Genomic DNA, 16,258 nt, shown 5'->3' with positions numbered 1-16,258 from the left:
GCTGTGCGCCGGCGGTCTTCAGTCCTCAGCCAGCTCCATGACGTAACCAATCTTTCTACCCCTACTCACGTAATTCTCTCTGCTGCCAATCCCACCAGTGCCGCTGGGAGTGAGTCTTGAGTCCCCTTTTCTCTCATAAATGGCATCTCTGGGGAAGCAAAAGCCTCCCCAACTCTTCCTTCTCTTTTTTCCCCGTCCAGTCCTTTCCGCCCAGACGGTGTGTGTCTCCAAAGCCATATCCTCTTATGAAATGTACTGAATCCATGGCCCTGCCGGACCTTCTGTTCTTTGCCTTGTTTGGTTGTTCGCTGTTCGTTCCTCCTGTCGTTGGTTTGCTTTTCTTGAACTCGTCTGCATCTGCCAATGGTTCTTCACGAACTTGGGCCGCTTCGGGTGGCGTCCAGTGGCAGGATGGGGCCTTGGTCGGTGTTCTGCGGGGCAGCCAAAGGGAGGCTCGGGACCGCCTCGCAGGGCCGCAGGGGGAGGCGAGTGCCTTTCCGGCATCGTTCGCAACAGAATAATCCGGCCCACCTACTTGGGACTAAACTGACAGCTTCCAGAACTCTCCTGGAGGTGGTTTCCAAAGGCAGTGCACCTGAGGTGGGCTTCGGGAGGCCGCTGTCACGTGTCCCCAGGTGGGCTCAGTGGTGGCCGACTGCTTCTGCTCGGGTGCTACCTGCCCTGTAGGCCTTGGCCCCGAGCTGCCCGTATGCGAGGTGTCTGAGGGGTTCCTCAAACAGGAGTCATCCTCACACCCCCAGCCCGCACTCTGCCACGTGTCCCTTTTGTTCCCAGGGCACCTTTGCTCTTTCCAAACAGGCGTCAGGATTGGAAGGTCTTAACGTGGTCTGGTCCACATTCTCTCTCTCCCTTCCTCCAAGAAGCCGGGACAGGTAGATTCCTTCCTACATGTTCCAGTGAAACATTCCCACCATGCTAGTCACGTTTTCAAGAGAACCCAGGGGCTGTCGTAAAGAGATAGAAACTTCCGTGTTTGCTGGTATCTTTTTACAAAGACGAAGGGAAAGCTCTTAGAACCCACCGCCCCATGGTTTCCCTAATGAGAGAGAATGCAGGGAACGTTTCTGCTCCCGGCCACAGCCACCTGCTTTTGTAACAGACTCATCTCAAAAACCAAGCAGTAAACTTTCAAGTATGGGCCCAGAGCCCCTGCTGGGATGGTTCGATGCTACCTCTTTCCTTTCCTTCCAGTGAAACCCGGCAACTCTCACCTCCGTGAACACATCACTTCCCCACAGACGGGAGCTGTTAACCGTGCCTTTTTCCCTCACCAGACTCTGGCATTTTTCTTTTTGCTTGATTTCTTCTCTTTGCCTTTTGCCTTTTGTCTTGTCTTTTCTCTTTTTTTTCTTTTTGCATTTTCTTCGCGCTTTTTTTTTTTTTTTTTAGGAACTGGTGAGAGGTCCCCAGTGGGGGGGGCATCCCTCCTCTTGCTCAAACTGTCGTCTCAGGCCACTCTGCCCTTTAAGGAAGGGATGTGGGCCGCACCAGACCCCGCTGGACCATGTGGTCCCCTTCGGAAACAGCACGTACATGTGCGTGCACGCACACACCCCACCCCCAAAACACAGGCCACACACACCTCCGGCTCCCTTGCACACTCACTGGGCCCCCCACCCGGGCCACAGACATTGGCCAACAGCCATCACAGACAGGCTGGAAAGCTACAGCCTTGTCCCAGAAGGGTCTCACTACCAGCCCACCCAGACAAGTCTGCACGGGGCTCAGCTACCTCCAGTCAACCGAGGACAGAAACGGTACTCAGCCTCCCCGGGGCGCACCAGCTAGGGCAAGGCTAGGACAGCGCACGTTCTTCCTGGAAATGAAGGGACAAGAGGGGGCGTGGTCTGCCGAAGGGGCACATACTGACCTGCCCCTGTCCCTCCCTCACCCGTGACTTTTTTCCACGTGTTTCTTTGCCATCTCTGTCCGTACTTCCTCTCTGTCTGTCTGTCCGTCCATCTGTCTGTTGACTTGAGGCAGGGGAGGCAGCCGACACAGCCCCCACTCGTCATGCCCCTCGGGCCTTCTCCACACCTCTGGCCTTGTTCTGCTCCAGGGCCAGCCTGGGCCTCCCCTCCAGGATCCTGGCGAGGCCTGCTGTCTCTTGGCTCCCTCTGGATTCCTTGGGCTTCCTCCCTGGTGGGAGCCTCTTTCTCTCCTCTTCCTAGCACCTTCCTTCCTTCTGCAGCCATCTGTCACCCCCGTCTTCCCACCGCTGGGAGCCCAGCAGTGCCTGGTAAGAACAGTGCGAAAGACACCACCCCTCCCCCTGGTCCTGAGCTACTCCAGGGGCATCTAACTAGTGCCTGTCTGAGGAGGGTGCTGGTGTGATAGCAAGGGGATCCCAATGTCCCAGCCCATCCCAGTTGAGCAGCAGCACCTCAGAAAGGACCCCACTGTGGAGGAAGATGCTGGTTGGAGGACCAGGCAACACCAGGGGACATGCCTGCTTCTGGAAGCCACCAACCAACACCACCTCCTGCCATCACCACTGCGTGGCAGATTGGTTTGGAACTCTCTGAGGGCCTAGAGAAACCATTAAGCCCAGCACCCTCATTGTGCAAACCAGGGAAAGGCCCGGTGGTGGCGGCGGCGAAAAAAGTGACTAGACGCAGGTCCCCACCCTCTCTTGGAACTCACCGGAAGGAAGGCGAGGCACAGACCACAGCAGAGCTCCTAGCCGAGCATTCTAGAAGGTGCTGTGGGCGCAGGCTACAGGGTTTTCCTGAGCAGAGCCCCAGCTCTGATGGGACATCTATCACCCACCGCCCGGCCAGCCTGGCCCTTATCCCACATGCTGGAGCAAGGCCTCTGGTCTGACAGCACTTCCACTGAGAACCTGAGGCCCTCCGGGCCTTAGAAGGCCCAGTGCGGGTTGTGTACAAAGAGCCCGAGGGCCACAGTGATAGGTGGCTGCGCTCACCGACACGGGTCCCAGCACATGGCACCCAGGCCAGAGGCAGCCAGAGAATGTCCCCGGGGCCAGAGGGAGAGTTAGAGACGCAGAGACCCTCGGAGTTCAGCACACCCACAGCCTCACCCCCTCAACCTTCTAGCCGACCTCTGACCCCGCCCCCCCCCCAGGCTTCCTGCACCCAGCCGCCCTCCCTGAGCCACACACAATGCTCATTCTCAACCTGGGGTGTGGCATCCGCCCTCCATGGCGTCCACCTCATTTCACGGGACCTCAGCCGTGGGCTGGAGGCCAGCCCCTGTGAGTGGCTCCAGAAAGCGCATCCGTTAATAACCGTTTTTCGGTCTTAAGGAAACCAGCCGGGAGGGAAATCCTATCCCCTGCTGGGATGCCGGTCACCCCAGCTCCTCCCCGCTCACACACTAATGCCAGAGGCTCGGTGTCACACCCTGGCTGCATGTGAGGGTCCAAGCCACAGCCCCAGATGGTATATAGGTTCACCCACGTTTACTACCCAGCAGCAAGCCGGGTGCCAGACGGCTGCCTCCAGGTGTGAGCGGAGACACGGACACACCCTAGCCACCCCCCCCCACCACCTCCCCAGCCACACTTTCCAAATCCTGTCCCTGCAGCAGCACTGGGTCTCTATACTCGAACGTTTATTGGTACAGTGCTTCGCGATACGGCTCCTGACCCAGCCGGGCGGAAGGCGCGGAGGCGGGCAGTGAGTTTGGCCACATGTGGCCTTGAAGAGCTCCCTCAGGGCTCTTTAGTTCAGATGAACGTAGCCTGAAAGAGATCATAGCAGTTGCTTTATTTTAATTGCCTTTGCAACATGAAAGCCTGGCATCCAACTTGGCAATGCTGATGCCGGGTAAGCCCCCACGATTTCCTTGCACACGCCCTTCTGGGGCCTGAGGAATCGAGCCAGCCCCATAGAGGAAGGAGCCCCGCAAAGCGAGCACAGCTTCGTCTGCTGGAGTTTGCTCCTTTCTCAGGGAGTCCGTCCATTTCAAGCCAAGTCTCTCTCTCCCCTTGGGTTTCTGGGGACAGTGTACTGGCATTTCTTCTCAGCTATTTGACAGTGTTGTTTCCACACTAGGACTGGTATCACCCTGTCCTGCACGAGCCCTTCCTGCAAGCATGGGCCCCACCCCAGGGAAGGACCTTCCAGGCAATTCATACAGTACCAGCCAGCTCGCAGCCCAAGGCAGACCCCAGGACCGCTGCTCCTAGGCCCTCCCCAGTGGGCACTTCCAGGCCGACTCCCAGGGCTGGGGGCTAGGGCCCAGGGAGCTCGAGAGACTTCTCTGAGGCCCTGCACCTGGCCACGGCCAGGATGAGAGGCAAGGCCCACCCCCCGAAAGGCCGGGGACCCACCGTACCTGGGTCACCTCAGTGCCACGGCTTGTTGACATCGGCAGCGTGAGTCTGGACTCTCCCAGTCCTGGGCACAGATGCACGCACACAGGATGGGAGGTGACCTTCACGAAAGTCGCCAGCCGCTAGCATGTCTGACTTGCTCACATACACAGAGCCCTGCCTTTGGTTTGGGGTCCGGTCCATCAGTGGGAGGGCCAGCTCTGGAGTTCAAGTTTCTTAATTCCTTGGTGAGGAAAGGGAACCTTCCTCTTCAACTGTGGGTATGTCGCCCCACACCTCTTTGTGTCGCTTTCGAGTCACGATTCACCCTCATGCCTGCAGGGATGGTTTGGGACCTGGGAACCCCAAAGTACTTGGAAAGCAGTTCCCCTGGCTCTCCCCAGCTGCTCTGCTCAGAGTTTGCCATAAACCCAGAGCTTGAATGCCAGGAGAGCAGAAAGTCCCCTCCCTCCCACAGAAGGTTCTGGATTAGTGGCCGGCACAGAGACAGGCATGTCCATCAAGCATGTGGCGGGCAGGGGGTGGGCGGGAGGGCTTCGCAGGAGCAGCAGTGAGACAGAAGTGGAGGGCGGAGAGCATGAGGACCCCTCCCCGTCTGGGGCCTGCTTGTCCCACAGCACAGAGGAGAAAAGGCCAGAAGGTTGTCAAAGGCAGTTTCTGTTGTTACTGTTGTCATCATGTTTCTGGAGCCTTTGCTTTTGTTTTTCTCTTCTCTTGTTTTCTTTTCATTCCCTTTGTGCATTTCTTTAATGGGGCGGGTGCTCCCTCAGGCCTCCCCTGGCCTCCCGGTGTTCGCATCCCTACTCTGCCCCCATCACCACCTGCATTGCAAACTTGAGCGATTGAAGGTCAAAACAAAAGCGGAGTCCATCCACTTTGCCCCACTTTCAGCCTTGACCTTCAGCCCCTCTGCTCGCACCCCAAGCATCCATCAGTAGCATAGTGCTGTTGCAGAGTCTGACATAAGCATCCCTTCTGCTTTGGCTCCATGTGGCTGGCGTGGCGCTGTGAGTTTGGGCCATCACCTGCCCTGTCCCCACTAGTGGAGCTCACAGTTCAGGTGAAGGCAGGCCAGCACTCACATGTCGGGGCGGGCGGCGGACAGCAAGGAACAAACAGAGAAGTAAGCTTATGCTAAGTGTCCGGGACAGCTTCTAGAAGGATGTATGTGTGAGCCGGGTTCTGAATAAAGAGAAAAGGCCAGCACAGGACAGTCTGGCAGAACAGTCTAGGCAGGCGAAAGGGCAGGTGTAATGTTGCTGGAGAAGACTTTCGGCAGGGTTGCCCACTCTCTGAGCCCTTGCTGGGTGCAGGCGCTGTGCTGGGGGCTGGGGGCTGGGGAGCTCGTGAATCAGACGCAGCCCTGTCTTCAGGGGGCTACGGCAAGGAGACGGAGGGTGAGGGGGAGCCTTGAGGCTCAGTGGGGAAGAGCTTGTGCACAGGCCCTGAGGCAGGGGTGTGCCAGTGTTCTTCACGGAAGAGCCAAGAAGCTGAGGCTGGAAAAGAAGGATGCGAAAGAAAACGGCCCGAGGCAGGCCCTGACTTTGCAGGAGGTGCGGCTACAGAAGGGTTTAGACCAGTGGAGGATGTGACTTGTTCGGGCTCTTATTTGAAAAGATTGCTTGGGCTGCCATGCAGAGAATAGACGGTAGAGGTCAAGGGCACTGGCAGGAAGACCAGGGAGGAGGCGTGGGGCGGGTGAAGCTAAAGTAGCAGCCGGAGCCCACAGTCTGGAGATAGGGACGCGGCACTCATTAGAAGACAGATGGAACTTAGGGCCACGGCAGATTCGAGCACCTGGGAAGTGTGCTGGTGTAGATGAAGAGAAAAGGTCCCGAGATGAGCCCTGGGGCCCCCAGATGGGAGGGGGGTGGGGGCGGATGGAGACCCTGCACACCCGTACCCAGCCAGGAAGCGGGGATGTGGCACGGGGAGTGCTGGGTGCCCAGCTGGGGAGGTACCTGGGGAGCAGGGGGTGAGGCGAGAAGCGGCCATTGCCAGCATCCAGAGGGGACCGCGGCGCCAAGACAGGGTCTCTTTTAAGAGAGACAAATGAGTACGCTAGTCGAGGGAGGAGGCAACATCCGTGAGTGGGCGCAGGGCCCGGGGCGGGGTACCCAGGCAGTGCAGGAGCAAGCCGGCTGGCTCTCGGATGTCAGGAAATTGGCGGGGGGGCGGGGTCTCGGTTGGGGTGAGACAGGAAGGTACGGGGGAGCCCTCCAGCCCCAGCCCGACCTGATCCTCCTCGACCTTCCCAGGCACCTTGGCTGTAGCCCTAGGAGTCAAGTTTACTGGAAAGTGCTTTCACGTCTTTTACTTTCAGATTAGCCCTCAGCAAAATGGAGTTTCGGGGGGTTCAGTTCAGTGAATTCCCACACTGCACGGAGTGGACCCAGAGCAGCTCCTTCACCTGCTGTGATGCTCGGAGTCCCGACACCAGCCAGGCTGGGAGGGCAGGGCCTGACTCAATAGTCGGAGAGGAGGGAGGCTGCAAGGCACCCCGGGGATGGCAGCCACACAGGCAAGAGCCAGGGAGAGATCAAGAGACCAGGCAGTCGGAGTCTCCGCCCTTGGGGGCTTGAGTCCCAAGGGGCCCCCAGGGCCCTGCAGGTGTGGCAACAGCAGTGGAGGTAGAGGGGCCTCCGCCGTGAAGGGGTTGGGGGACTGGGGGCCATGGGGCATGCTGCTGTAGGACGCTGGGGTCGGGGGTCAGGGGTCGGGGGTCGAGGTGCCTCTGTGGTTTCGAAGGAGCCCGGCACTAGAACCGGAAGACCAGGGCTGACGGGGCCAAGGCCGAGGGCCCTCCTGAGCCTCCTTCAGTCCGGTAGAGCCCTCGGCCATCCCAGGGGAGGTGGAGCAGTGCATGCTGGGAAGGGGTGCACGCTGGCCGCAGCCATAGGCGGAGGTGGTTCAAAGGGGAGATACGGTGTCACTGCAGCGTGTGGGCTGTCGGTGGCACTGACACCCTTGAGGGTGGCAAGGTCCCCTTGGGAGTGGTAGAGATGGAGAGGCGACCTGATGGTCCCAGGTCGGGAGAGTAGCCTGAGGCAGCCCGAGGGGAAGGGCACCGTTTCTGCCCAGCCGTGGTCGCTCTTGGTGAGCGGTCCTGAAGTCGGCTGTGGCGATGTGGTCAAGCCCCCGTGGGTGACCTCGGGTCTCTAGGGCAGGCCTCTCTTCGACACTGCTGGCTGTCACCAAACCAGTGTCCCAGGAAGTGACTGTGTTCTTCAGTGTTGGGTGGCCTGAAAACACCCCATCGTAACACCAATACCAGTGACTTGTTAACAGCCCAGGATGGGAATGCGGGGAAGTGGGACCTGTAGGAAGGCCAGAAGAGACTCGGGAGGCCAGGAGCCCCAAGAGCCCCAACCGTGAGTTTGGCCAGCGGCCCTGGCACCCCCTGTTGGTGATTGAGTGACTGCTCGAGGCTGCACTCTGTTGATAGGCCGCAAACAAGGCTAGCGACAAGACAGTCATTAAAGTGAGTCTGGTTATACCTGGGAGGAGCACCCTGAAGGAACATTCCAGAGCCGCAGAAGCTGAAGAGGGAAGGGCTGGCTGCCCTTTTTGGGCAGAGACGATGGAGTTCATTCAGCCAGGTGCAGGGACCTGGGATGGGTCTCAGCAGGGCTCTGGCCTGATCACTTGACCCAGATCCAAATGAGGGGAGGAGCTCAGCTAGAGGACAGAGTGTAGCCCAGGTCATCAGATCATTGCAGGAAAACTTACCACAAAGGCCCCCAGGGTCAAGGGCAGTGGGATCCAGCTTACTCTCCTTTCTCCACCACTGCCAAGTAGCCGCCAATAAACGTCCCGGTAGCTCTCCCATAGTTCTGGCACCAGGAAAGGCCCAAATAATGAGTCCACATCTGCCGTGACTCCAAAAACTGAATTCTATTTCTTTTCATTAAAAACGTCAAATGATGCTCACCTCAATTTCTGTGTTAGCCCTTTCTCAGGAGCCAGTCTGGGGGAACTAAGGAACTGAGTGCAAATAGTTGGCCATCTGTAATCCAAAAGATGTGACTTCACCAAATTCGAAGAAAATCCTAAGCAGACTTAAGATCTGGAGTTAGAAAATTCCAATTTTACGGAGCTCTTTGGCTGATTATTTTTGCACTCAAATGACTGAGATTCAACTGGTTTAAATTGATTTAAATTGTGCTTGGCCAAGCAGTGACAGTCCTGGGTTCCAGACGCTGGAGGGTTGAAGGAGACTCATTGTCAGCGGTGTGATTCGTGGTCTAAACTAGGGGGCAGCAAACTTCTCCTATATAGGACCTTAGAGTAATTATTTTTACTTTGCAAGCCAGGTCTCTGTCGCCACTACCCAACTCTGTCCTATGATCTCGAAGACCCCCACGAACCATGCAGAAATGAATGGGCATGGTTGTGTGCCAGTAAAATTGTATTTATAAACCCAAGCCGAGGGCCAGGGTTAGCCCTTGGGCCCCAGTTTGCCGACACCTCGTCTAAACCAAGAAAACCAAATCCTAGAACCTTTGACCTGGAAATGATGTTACAACCGATGTTGTGTCCAGCCACTCACATAGGAAGGAGCTGGCATCCCCATCTCAGCACAAGGCCAGCTGGCTCACGCGGGGCCCTGCAGAGGCCTTCCCTCTGCCCAACAGAGGTCGACTCTGGCTTCTAGAACCCAGAGGGAGCCCAGGGTGGGGGGCCAGGGAGGGAGCAAAGAGAGGCAGCAGCTCTGTGAGGATATTTGAGCACGCATCTAAGTGCAGGCGGGACTGAAGAGACGACGGGGTAATTCTGGGAGCACGAGCCTGTAGGAGGTGGCTGCGCCCAGCTGGGGCTGAGGGCCACGGTAGCCAGGGATCAGGGCATTGTGGGATGTGCTTCCCTGCGGGGAGTTATGCTGATCTGAGGTCTGCAAATGCCAGCGGAGCAGCCAGGAACAAGGGCAGGAGACGCACAGGCAGAAGTCCTTGAAGGGAAATGACCACCCAATCAGCCACAGGCCAGGAGGGTTGTAAGGAGGCTTGAGGAACCATCTCGGTGGGTCAGGGCCTCCCAGCAGGATAGGTTTGGTGGGTGCAAATTCAAAGCGGGGCCCATTTTCAGTCTTGGATGCCTCCAGATGGGAGACCGGCAGGCTCTCGCGCCTGGAGCTCTGAGGAGGCGCCGGGGCCACAGTCTCTGATTGTAGCCAGATGAGTCCCCGGCGAAGAGGTGGGCCTGGGCGTTCGAATAGAGGGGAGGAGGACCGGTGCCAGGCCGGGGCTCTCGGGCACCATGGGACAGAGGAAGGAGAAGTGGAGGAGACAGGGCCAGAGCAGTCAGGGAGGTAGGAGGAGGGTCACGCGGTGGCAATGTCAGGGAAACCAGGAGGGCTTTCCAGGAAGCGGGGCAGTCAGCTGTGTTGAGTGGCCCCGAGATGGAGACACAAAAGTAGCCAGTGCGCTTAGCAGCAGGAAGACTGATGGCCACGTGGGTCCGGGCACGGTTCGTGCTGGTTACAGTTCCGAGAGCTGGCGGGAGAGAGGAAGAGATCTATAGAGAAGCTGGGGAGGGTGACCCATTTGAGGAAGGCTGGCAACGTGACCATAGGCTGGGGACTTTCTCTTACCAGAAAGTTCTTGAGACTTTCTGGTAAGAGAAAGTGGGGAGTCCACTCTCTACCATTCTCCCTTTTTCGAATCATCTTTTTGTTCTACCAAGTTGGAATTCAGATTTGGCAGAGGGCCCGGGGGCCACCTAAGCCAGTCCTGCCCGCTCCTGGAGCTGGGAAAGGGGGTTAACAGCTAAGGGTCCCAGGCATTTGCCACTCGTGAGTTCCAAAATATGTGCACAGGTCAGCCTAGAGAAAGCTACCGCCCTTTGTCCCGCATATGGATCAGTTGATGAGACATAGCCCCAAACCCGAACACCCTTACTGCAACCACACAGAGCTGCCTGTTGTTCCATTCCAATGGATGGCTATTTGTCAGCGGTGACCTTGTGCTATTGGTGTGGGTGGAATTTGCCAGCATTAGCCAGCCATTGACTATCTCCTTCCTTCCTTCCTTCCTTCCTTCCTTCCTTCCTTCCTTCCTTCCCTCCTTCCTTCCTTCCCTCCTTCCTTCCTCCCCTCCTTCCTTCCTCCCCTCCTCCTTTCCTTCCATCCTTTCTCCCTTCCCTGTCTTCCTGCTCCCCCCTCGCGCCCCTGTCCTTGCACCTTCCACTCCAGATCCGGGTGGTGAAAGCGTTCCGTAGCTCGCTCTATGAAGGCCTGGAGAAACCGGAATCCAAGACCTCCATTCATAACTTCATGGCGACGCCCGAGTTTCTGATCAATGACTACACCCACAACATCCCACTCATCGATGACACGGACGTGGACGAGAACGAGGAGCGCCTGCGGGCCCCCCCGCCCCCGTCCCCCAACCAGAACAACAACGCCATAGACAGCGGCATCTACCTGACCACGCACGGCACCAAGTCAGCTACCTCGTCAGTGTTTTCTTCCAGACCTGGGAGCCCGCTCCACAGCGTGGAGACGTCCCTCTAGGGGACCCGCTCTCAGCACGCGCACACCACACGCACAGCGCGCTCGGGCGGGATGGCGCAGGCCTGCAAGGAGGATGGTGCCCCGACGGCGCTTGCGGGAAGCCCATCCATCCAAGGCTTCCTACCCGGGACTGAAGACGAAGAGGGAGAAACTAGAGAGTGACAAGAGCTGTGTTTCCCTTTTTTCTATCGAAGCATTTTTTTTTTTTTTTTAACGGACACTACAACTCCGCCAGACGGGTCGCTGTCTGGGCTGTGTGGTGGGGCAGGGGCCCGTTCGCTGGGAGCTCGGCGGCACCCTAGGGAGAGCCCTGCAGGGCCTGGAAGGATGCCCAGCCCGGACCGCCCACCGCCGGGAGCTGCCTGCGGGTGTACCAGCGCCACCAAGCGCCCGTTCCCCGGGACACATGTGCAGTCCGTATGTGTGTGCGTGTGCATAGATATGAGCGTGCGTATAGACATATACGTACCTATATGACCAGATGCATATTTAAAGAATAAGGAGCTATTTATCAGCATGAATTTCCATTCCTCTTATCGGGTGTTTTCATTTTGAAATCTCATTATTTATTGTGGCAGGTTTTTTTTCAGGGAACTAGACTGCAAGAATATCTTTTTGGTGGCTTGCCCCCCCCACTCGCTGCCCCCCACTTTCCGCCCAGCCTCCGTTCTCCATCCCAGCCCTTCCTCCCCGCACAGTTCCCGAGGATGTTGCACTTTGAGACCCCTGCCTACAGAGGAAAACAAAACAAAACAAAACCCTTGCAATGGAATTTTTTATTTAAAAGGAAAATACCAAAGTATTGATGAGAAAGATCCCCTCCAGGGGCTGGAAAGGGGACTTTTGCTTTCGGTTTCGACTGGTTTCAACTCCAAGTCCTGGATTCTGGCTGGTGGGCTTTCTTTGTCCGCACCCCTACGTCAACAGCATGAAGCACCACCCCCTGCCTCGCTGATGCCTGGGGAGAACCCAGAATTCCTGGAGCAGCCCCAGGAGAGCCAGGGCCAGAGGTGGGGGGTGGCGCAAGCAGCAAGAGTGAGGCAAAAAGCGGCAGAGGAAGAGGTACCATCAAAACCCAAGAGGAGCTGAAATGACCACAACCGAGAAGTTGTACCGAGGTGTCTGTCGAGTGGCTGGAGCAAGTTCTCGGTCATCGCCCGCCAAAGCACTCTTCCGACCCGGATCTTCTCCTTCAAGGACAACTGTGACCCACAGAGGCAGCCACCTACAGTGACGTGGGGGAAGCAGATGTGGCAGCGAAGCCCCTGGGAGCAATGGCACCTCGTCGCTGTCGCTGCGATCACACCTGGCGCTCTCTCTCACGGGCGGGGAAGGCTGAGGAGGCCAGCCTCGCCATGCCGGCTGAGCACCCCGTCTGCACGTGGGAGAGCTGGGCCTGGGCTCCCCAGACGGTTCCCTCGGGAGCCTCTCCTTGCAGTGTGGGCATGCCTCGTGCCAAGCCTCAGTTTCCCCCTGAACGCGCACTGAGCAGAACAAGCACGTGTCTCGTGTTTTGCAGAGAGGCAGTTCAGGTGCACGTGCCTACCACTTGGGCCTGGGGCTGAGCCGCTGAGGGCCAGCCGCGAGCGGAGGGAGGCGGGAAGGAATGGGAACCGCCAGTGTGGGTGGCTGGCAAGGCTGGCTCGCAGCACGCGCCCTGTCCTAGGCCCACGGGCAGGGGACTCGTCTCACCTCCACCCGCGTCCGTGAGCACCGAGGTCGCCATTCCCACCGCTAACAGGAATGCCGCGTCACCCCTGAGCGGGAGTAGTCAAATCTCGGGCAAAGGAATTTCGGTTAGAAAAGAAAATCCCACTGAAAATGCCAGCTACAGATAACTTAAAGCCATCCCTTTATTCCAAAGGGCACATTGAGAATGTTACCCATTTGTAAATTGTTCCCTAATGTCCTTGTTTAACCGACAACAAAAAAAGGGCAACTCAATCTGTTGAGGGTCTGTGTGTTCTGAAACTAGAAATAAAATTGGAAATCTTTTCATTCTCTGTTATAGACACATCAGTAGAACTAATGGTCACTATAGAGTCCAAAAAACCCTCACTGCTGCTGTACAAAGTTGCCTACGGTACGTGTCGATTGTTTAGTCCCCAGGTTGCCTTTCCCCCGGGTGTGGGGTTCAGAAAAGGGGCGCCGTGACCTCGGAGTGTTGCTCTGCTTTCTGTACGGTCTTCAGGCCGAGGCACCTGTCTCATCAGGAAGCCCGTCTCTATAAAGCGTATTATACGGAATGGCTTGGTCAACTGTGTTCAGTTATTAAATACGTTTTCCATTTTTATCTGCCTGTTATAAAGATGAACGAAAATTATCTTAATGAGGAAGACCAGATGCATCATAACTTAAAGTCTGTAGTTGAATTTCCTAATTTAAAGAATAGTCCGAAATTTCCATGTATTAAAAAAAAAAAAAAAATGAAAGCCTCCTACAGTCCCAGTCTGGGTAACGTGTGTAATTTGTTAGTTTTTCGGGAATTGTCATCCGGAATGAAAAGGAGGCGTCCGCATCCACTTCGCCAGGCCGAGATGAGCTCCAGGGGAGGCAGAGCACCCCCCCCCCCGACCAGGTGTGCGGCCACCTCCCCAATCCTTCAGGGAGGCAGCAAGGGCTCGCCTGCCCCATGGGGTCAGAGGCGCTCCCAGGGGAGGTCTGCGTGGTGACCCTCTGACTGTCTTGACCTTGAGGACCAGCGTCCTCAAAGGAAGGCGAGGGCTGGGAACACCAACCCAAACGGGAGAGCCTGGGACACACGCGGACTCCGTCTTTTTTCTTTTTTTCTTACGGCAAAATACATACCACGTAAAAGTCGCCATCCTAACCGTTTTTAGGCAAACAGTTCAATGGCATAGAGTACTTGCACACCGTCTCTAGAACATCTTCATCTCCCCAAACTGAATTCTGTTCCCATTAGACACTAACTCCCCACCCCGCTCCCCCAGCCCCTGCTACCCACCATCTTTTCTGTCTCTGTGAATGTGAGTTCACATCTGCGTGAGTCTTAGAGTTACTCGAAGCAACTCGCAGAACTGGAATCCTACAATTTCTGTGTGCGACGGGCTCATTTCGAGCAGCACAGGGTCCCCAGGGTTCGTGCGTGTTGTAGCCTGTGTCAGAATTTCCTTCCTTTCTGAAGCCAGGTAACATTCCATCGAACGCGTAGACCGTAGTTTCTTTATCCACTCATCCGTCAGTGGACACTCGAGTTGCTTTTACCTTTCGCCTGCTGTGAATCGTGCTGCTGTGAACCCAGGTGTGCAAATAACCCTGTGAGTCCCCGCTTTCGATCCTCTTGGGGCTACACCCAAAAGTGGGATGGCTGGGTCATATGGTGACGCTATGTGTCATTTTTTGAGGACCCCTCCCCCACCAGCAGTGCACATGGGTTCCAATCACAGACTTCCTCTTTAATCCAAAGCTATGGAAAGAAAACCCATTATTTTACTCCTTCCCTTGCTCCGTGGGTCATTCCCCCATCTGTTCCTTTGCTCACTACGTGTCTTTGAACACCTGTTGGGAGGACATCTGTGCCCCGTGACCCACCCCTCCGCAGCTCGGGTCTAAAACTTGCCACGTCTCCTCTCCCTGTGCTTCTATTTCTCCACTCCACACATCACCCTTTTAAACTTGGCAATGCCGGCGGGTGCATTTTCCAGGGAAGCTGCCAACAAAGGACAAAAATGACTTCTAAGTTCCCTCCCAACCACCAGAGCCCATACTTCTAAAAAAGGCAAAGAGACAAACACCAGAAAACAGCAGAAAAACAAATAGCGGAGAGCCCTTGCTTCACTGACGTGGGAGTCCATCTGGAACCACAAGGCGAAGTGAGTCTAGCTTGGGCCAAGTGCCTTATCATGAGAGCTGGCACCTCATGGACATATGTTGCGCTGCCCCAAAACCGTTCGTTTCTGTCCGTGGAGACTCTTGCCCAGTCCTGCTATCAAATATGGCCCAGGTTCCCGTGGAAAAGAATCGGTAGCCAGCCGTCCCTCCACAAAGCCGCCCCCGGTTCCCCACCCAGCCAGAGGTCAGAGAGCAAGGTGTCGGCAGGGCGGCGCTCCCTCCGAAGGTTCTAGGGGGAGGCTCCGTCCTCGTCTCTTCCAGCCTCTGGTGTTGCTGGCAGTGCGTGGCCTTCCTTGGCCAGTAGGCACAGCACTGCGGTCTCTGTTGTCACATGGCCTGCTCCCTGCTCGTGTCTGTCACCGTGTCTGCTCTCAGCTTCTTATAAGGATACCAGTCCCGTGGGATTCAGGCCCACCCTACTCCCGCAGGATCTCATCTGACACTGACAAAGACCCTATTTCCAAATAAGGACCGGTCCTCACGTTCCAGGGGTTAGGACGTAAACACATCTTTTGGGGGACACCATTCACGCAACCACAGCTGGAAAAGAAGAGACAGGCCAAGTCCCTCACAGGACCTGGATTGCCCCCCTCCTCCCACTGGTTTGACAGGCCAAGCAAGGCTCAGCCGTTTATCACGTTTATCACATTACAGTAATTAAGACATGCTGGGGCGGGGGGCGCTTGGGGGGCTCAGCCGATTTAAGCATCTCACTCTTGATGTCAGCTCAGGTCTTGATCTCGGGGTCCTGAGTTCGAGTCCTCCACTGGGCTTAAAATAAAAGACATGCTCTGGACTAAAAAGCTCCTGGAAGTTTTGGGTTCTGGAAAATCTCTCAACCCCTTATTGCTGACCAATCCCTTTCCTTCATCAGGAAAACACAGACACCCCCTGAGTGATGAGCACGGACAGCACAGGCCCCGAGGCCAGCACACAAGCCAGCAAGTGCCAGGGCAGCGTGATAGGCACACACGCGGGTCCAGGAATTTTCAAGTAGTAAGCAGCAATCGCTGATCATTTGGGCCAACCTGCTCAATTTACAAGGTGGGAAACTGAGTCCCACAGACGGGAACTTGCTGGCTATGCAGGCATCGTAAAAGGAAACCTAGAGCTACAAACTGTCCAGAAAGCCCGCCATTAGCCACAGCAGACCAGAGCCGACGGAGCCACGCTCTCCCCGTTCGGCATAGCGGCTCCCAGCCAGGGCTGGGGATGTTCACCAAATCCCTACAGAGCTTTATCCAACTATCCTCCCTTCTTTCTGGTAAGTCCTGGGGCCGAGGGTGGGGAGGAAACAGAGTGGAACAGGTGCAGATGGAGAGAGCCCTCTTAGACGTACCGTCCCCTCCACCTGGCCCTCCCATCCAGAGCAGGGGGTTCTGGTCTCTGAGAAACTGACCTCACATCGATTGTGGGGGAGCCAGCTGCCTCGCTGGAGGCTAAACTCTGAGGTCCAAAGATTTCCAAAGTCATTGAAGCTTCTCTAAGTGCCAGTGATCTTGTCAGGGGAGAGAAGACAGAGAACCCGCCAGTGAAACACCCATCACCTAGTTCCATTCCAATCAACAGTAACT

At 56.5% G+C, this 16,258-nt stretch overlaps 1 protein-coding gene across 1 annotated transcript in view; it reads left to right on the top strand.

Moving 5' to 3' along the window:
- Positions 1 to 11,590, top strand: part of ATP2B3 (ATPase plasma membrane Ca2+ transporting 3) — a 45,265-nt gene extending 33,675 nt beyond the window's left edge. Inside the window, exons 13-14 of the mRNA XM_040467466.1 lie at positions 1 to 69; positions 10,512 to 11,590. Of these exons, the coding sequence (XP_040323400.1) occupies positions 1 to 69; positions 10,512 to 10,832 (390 nt within the window). The 3' untranslated portion in view covers positions 10,833 to 11,590. The remainder of the gene's footprint in view (positions 70 to 10,511) is intronic.
- The last annotated feature ends 4,668 nt before the right edge of the window (positions 11,591 to 16,258 follow it).

The sequence above is a fragment of the Herpailurus yagouaroundi genome, unplaced genomic scaffold, assembly GCF_014898765.1.
Source record: "Herpailurus yagouaroundi ecotype Mexico unplaced genomic scaffold, PumYag 67493, whole genome shotgun sequence".
Taxonomy (NCBI): domain Eukaryota; kingdom Metazoa; phylum Chordata; class Mammalia; order Carnivora; family Felidae; genus Herpailurus; species Herpailurus yagouaroundi.
The sequence above is the reverse complement of the archived record's forward strand: the minus strand, read 5'-3'. Positions and strand labels throughout refer to the sequence as shown.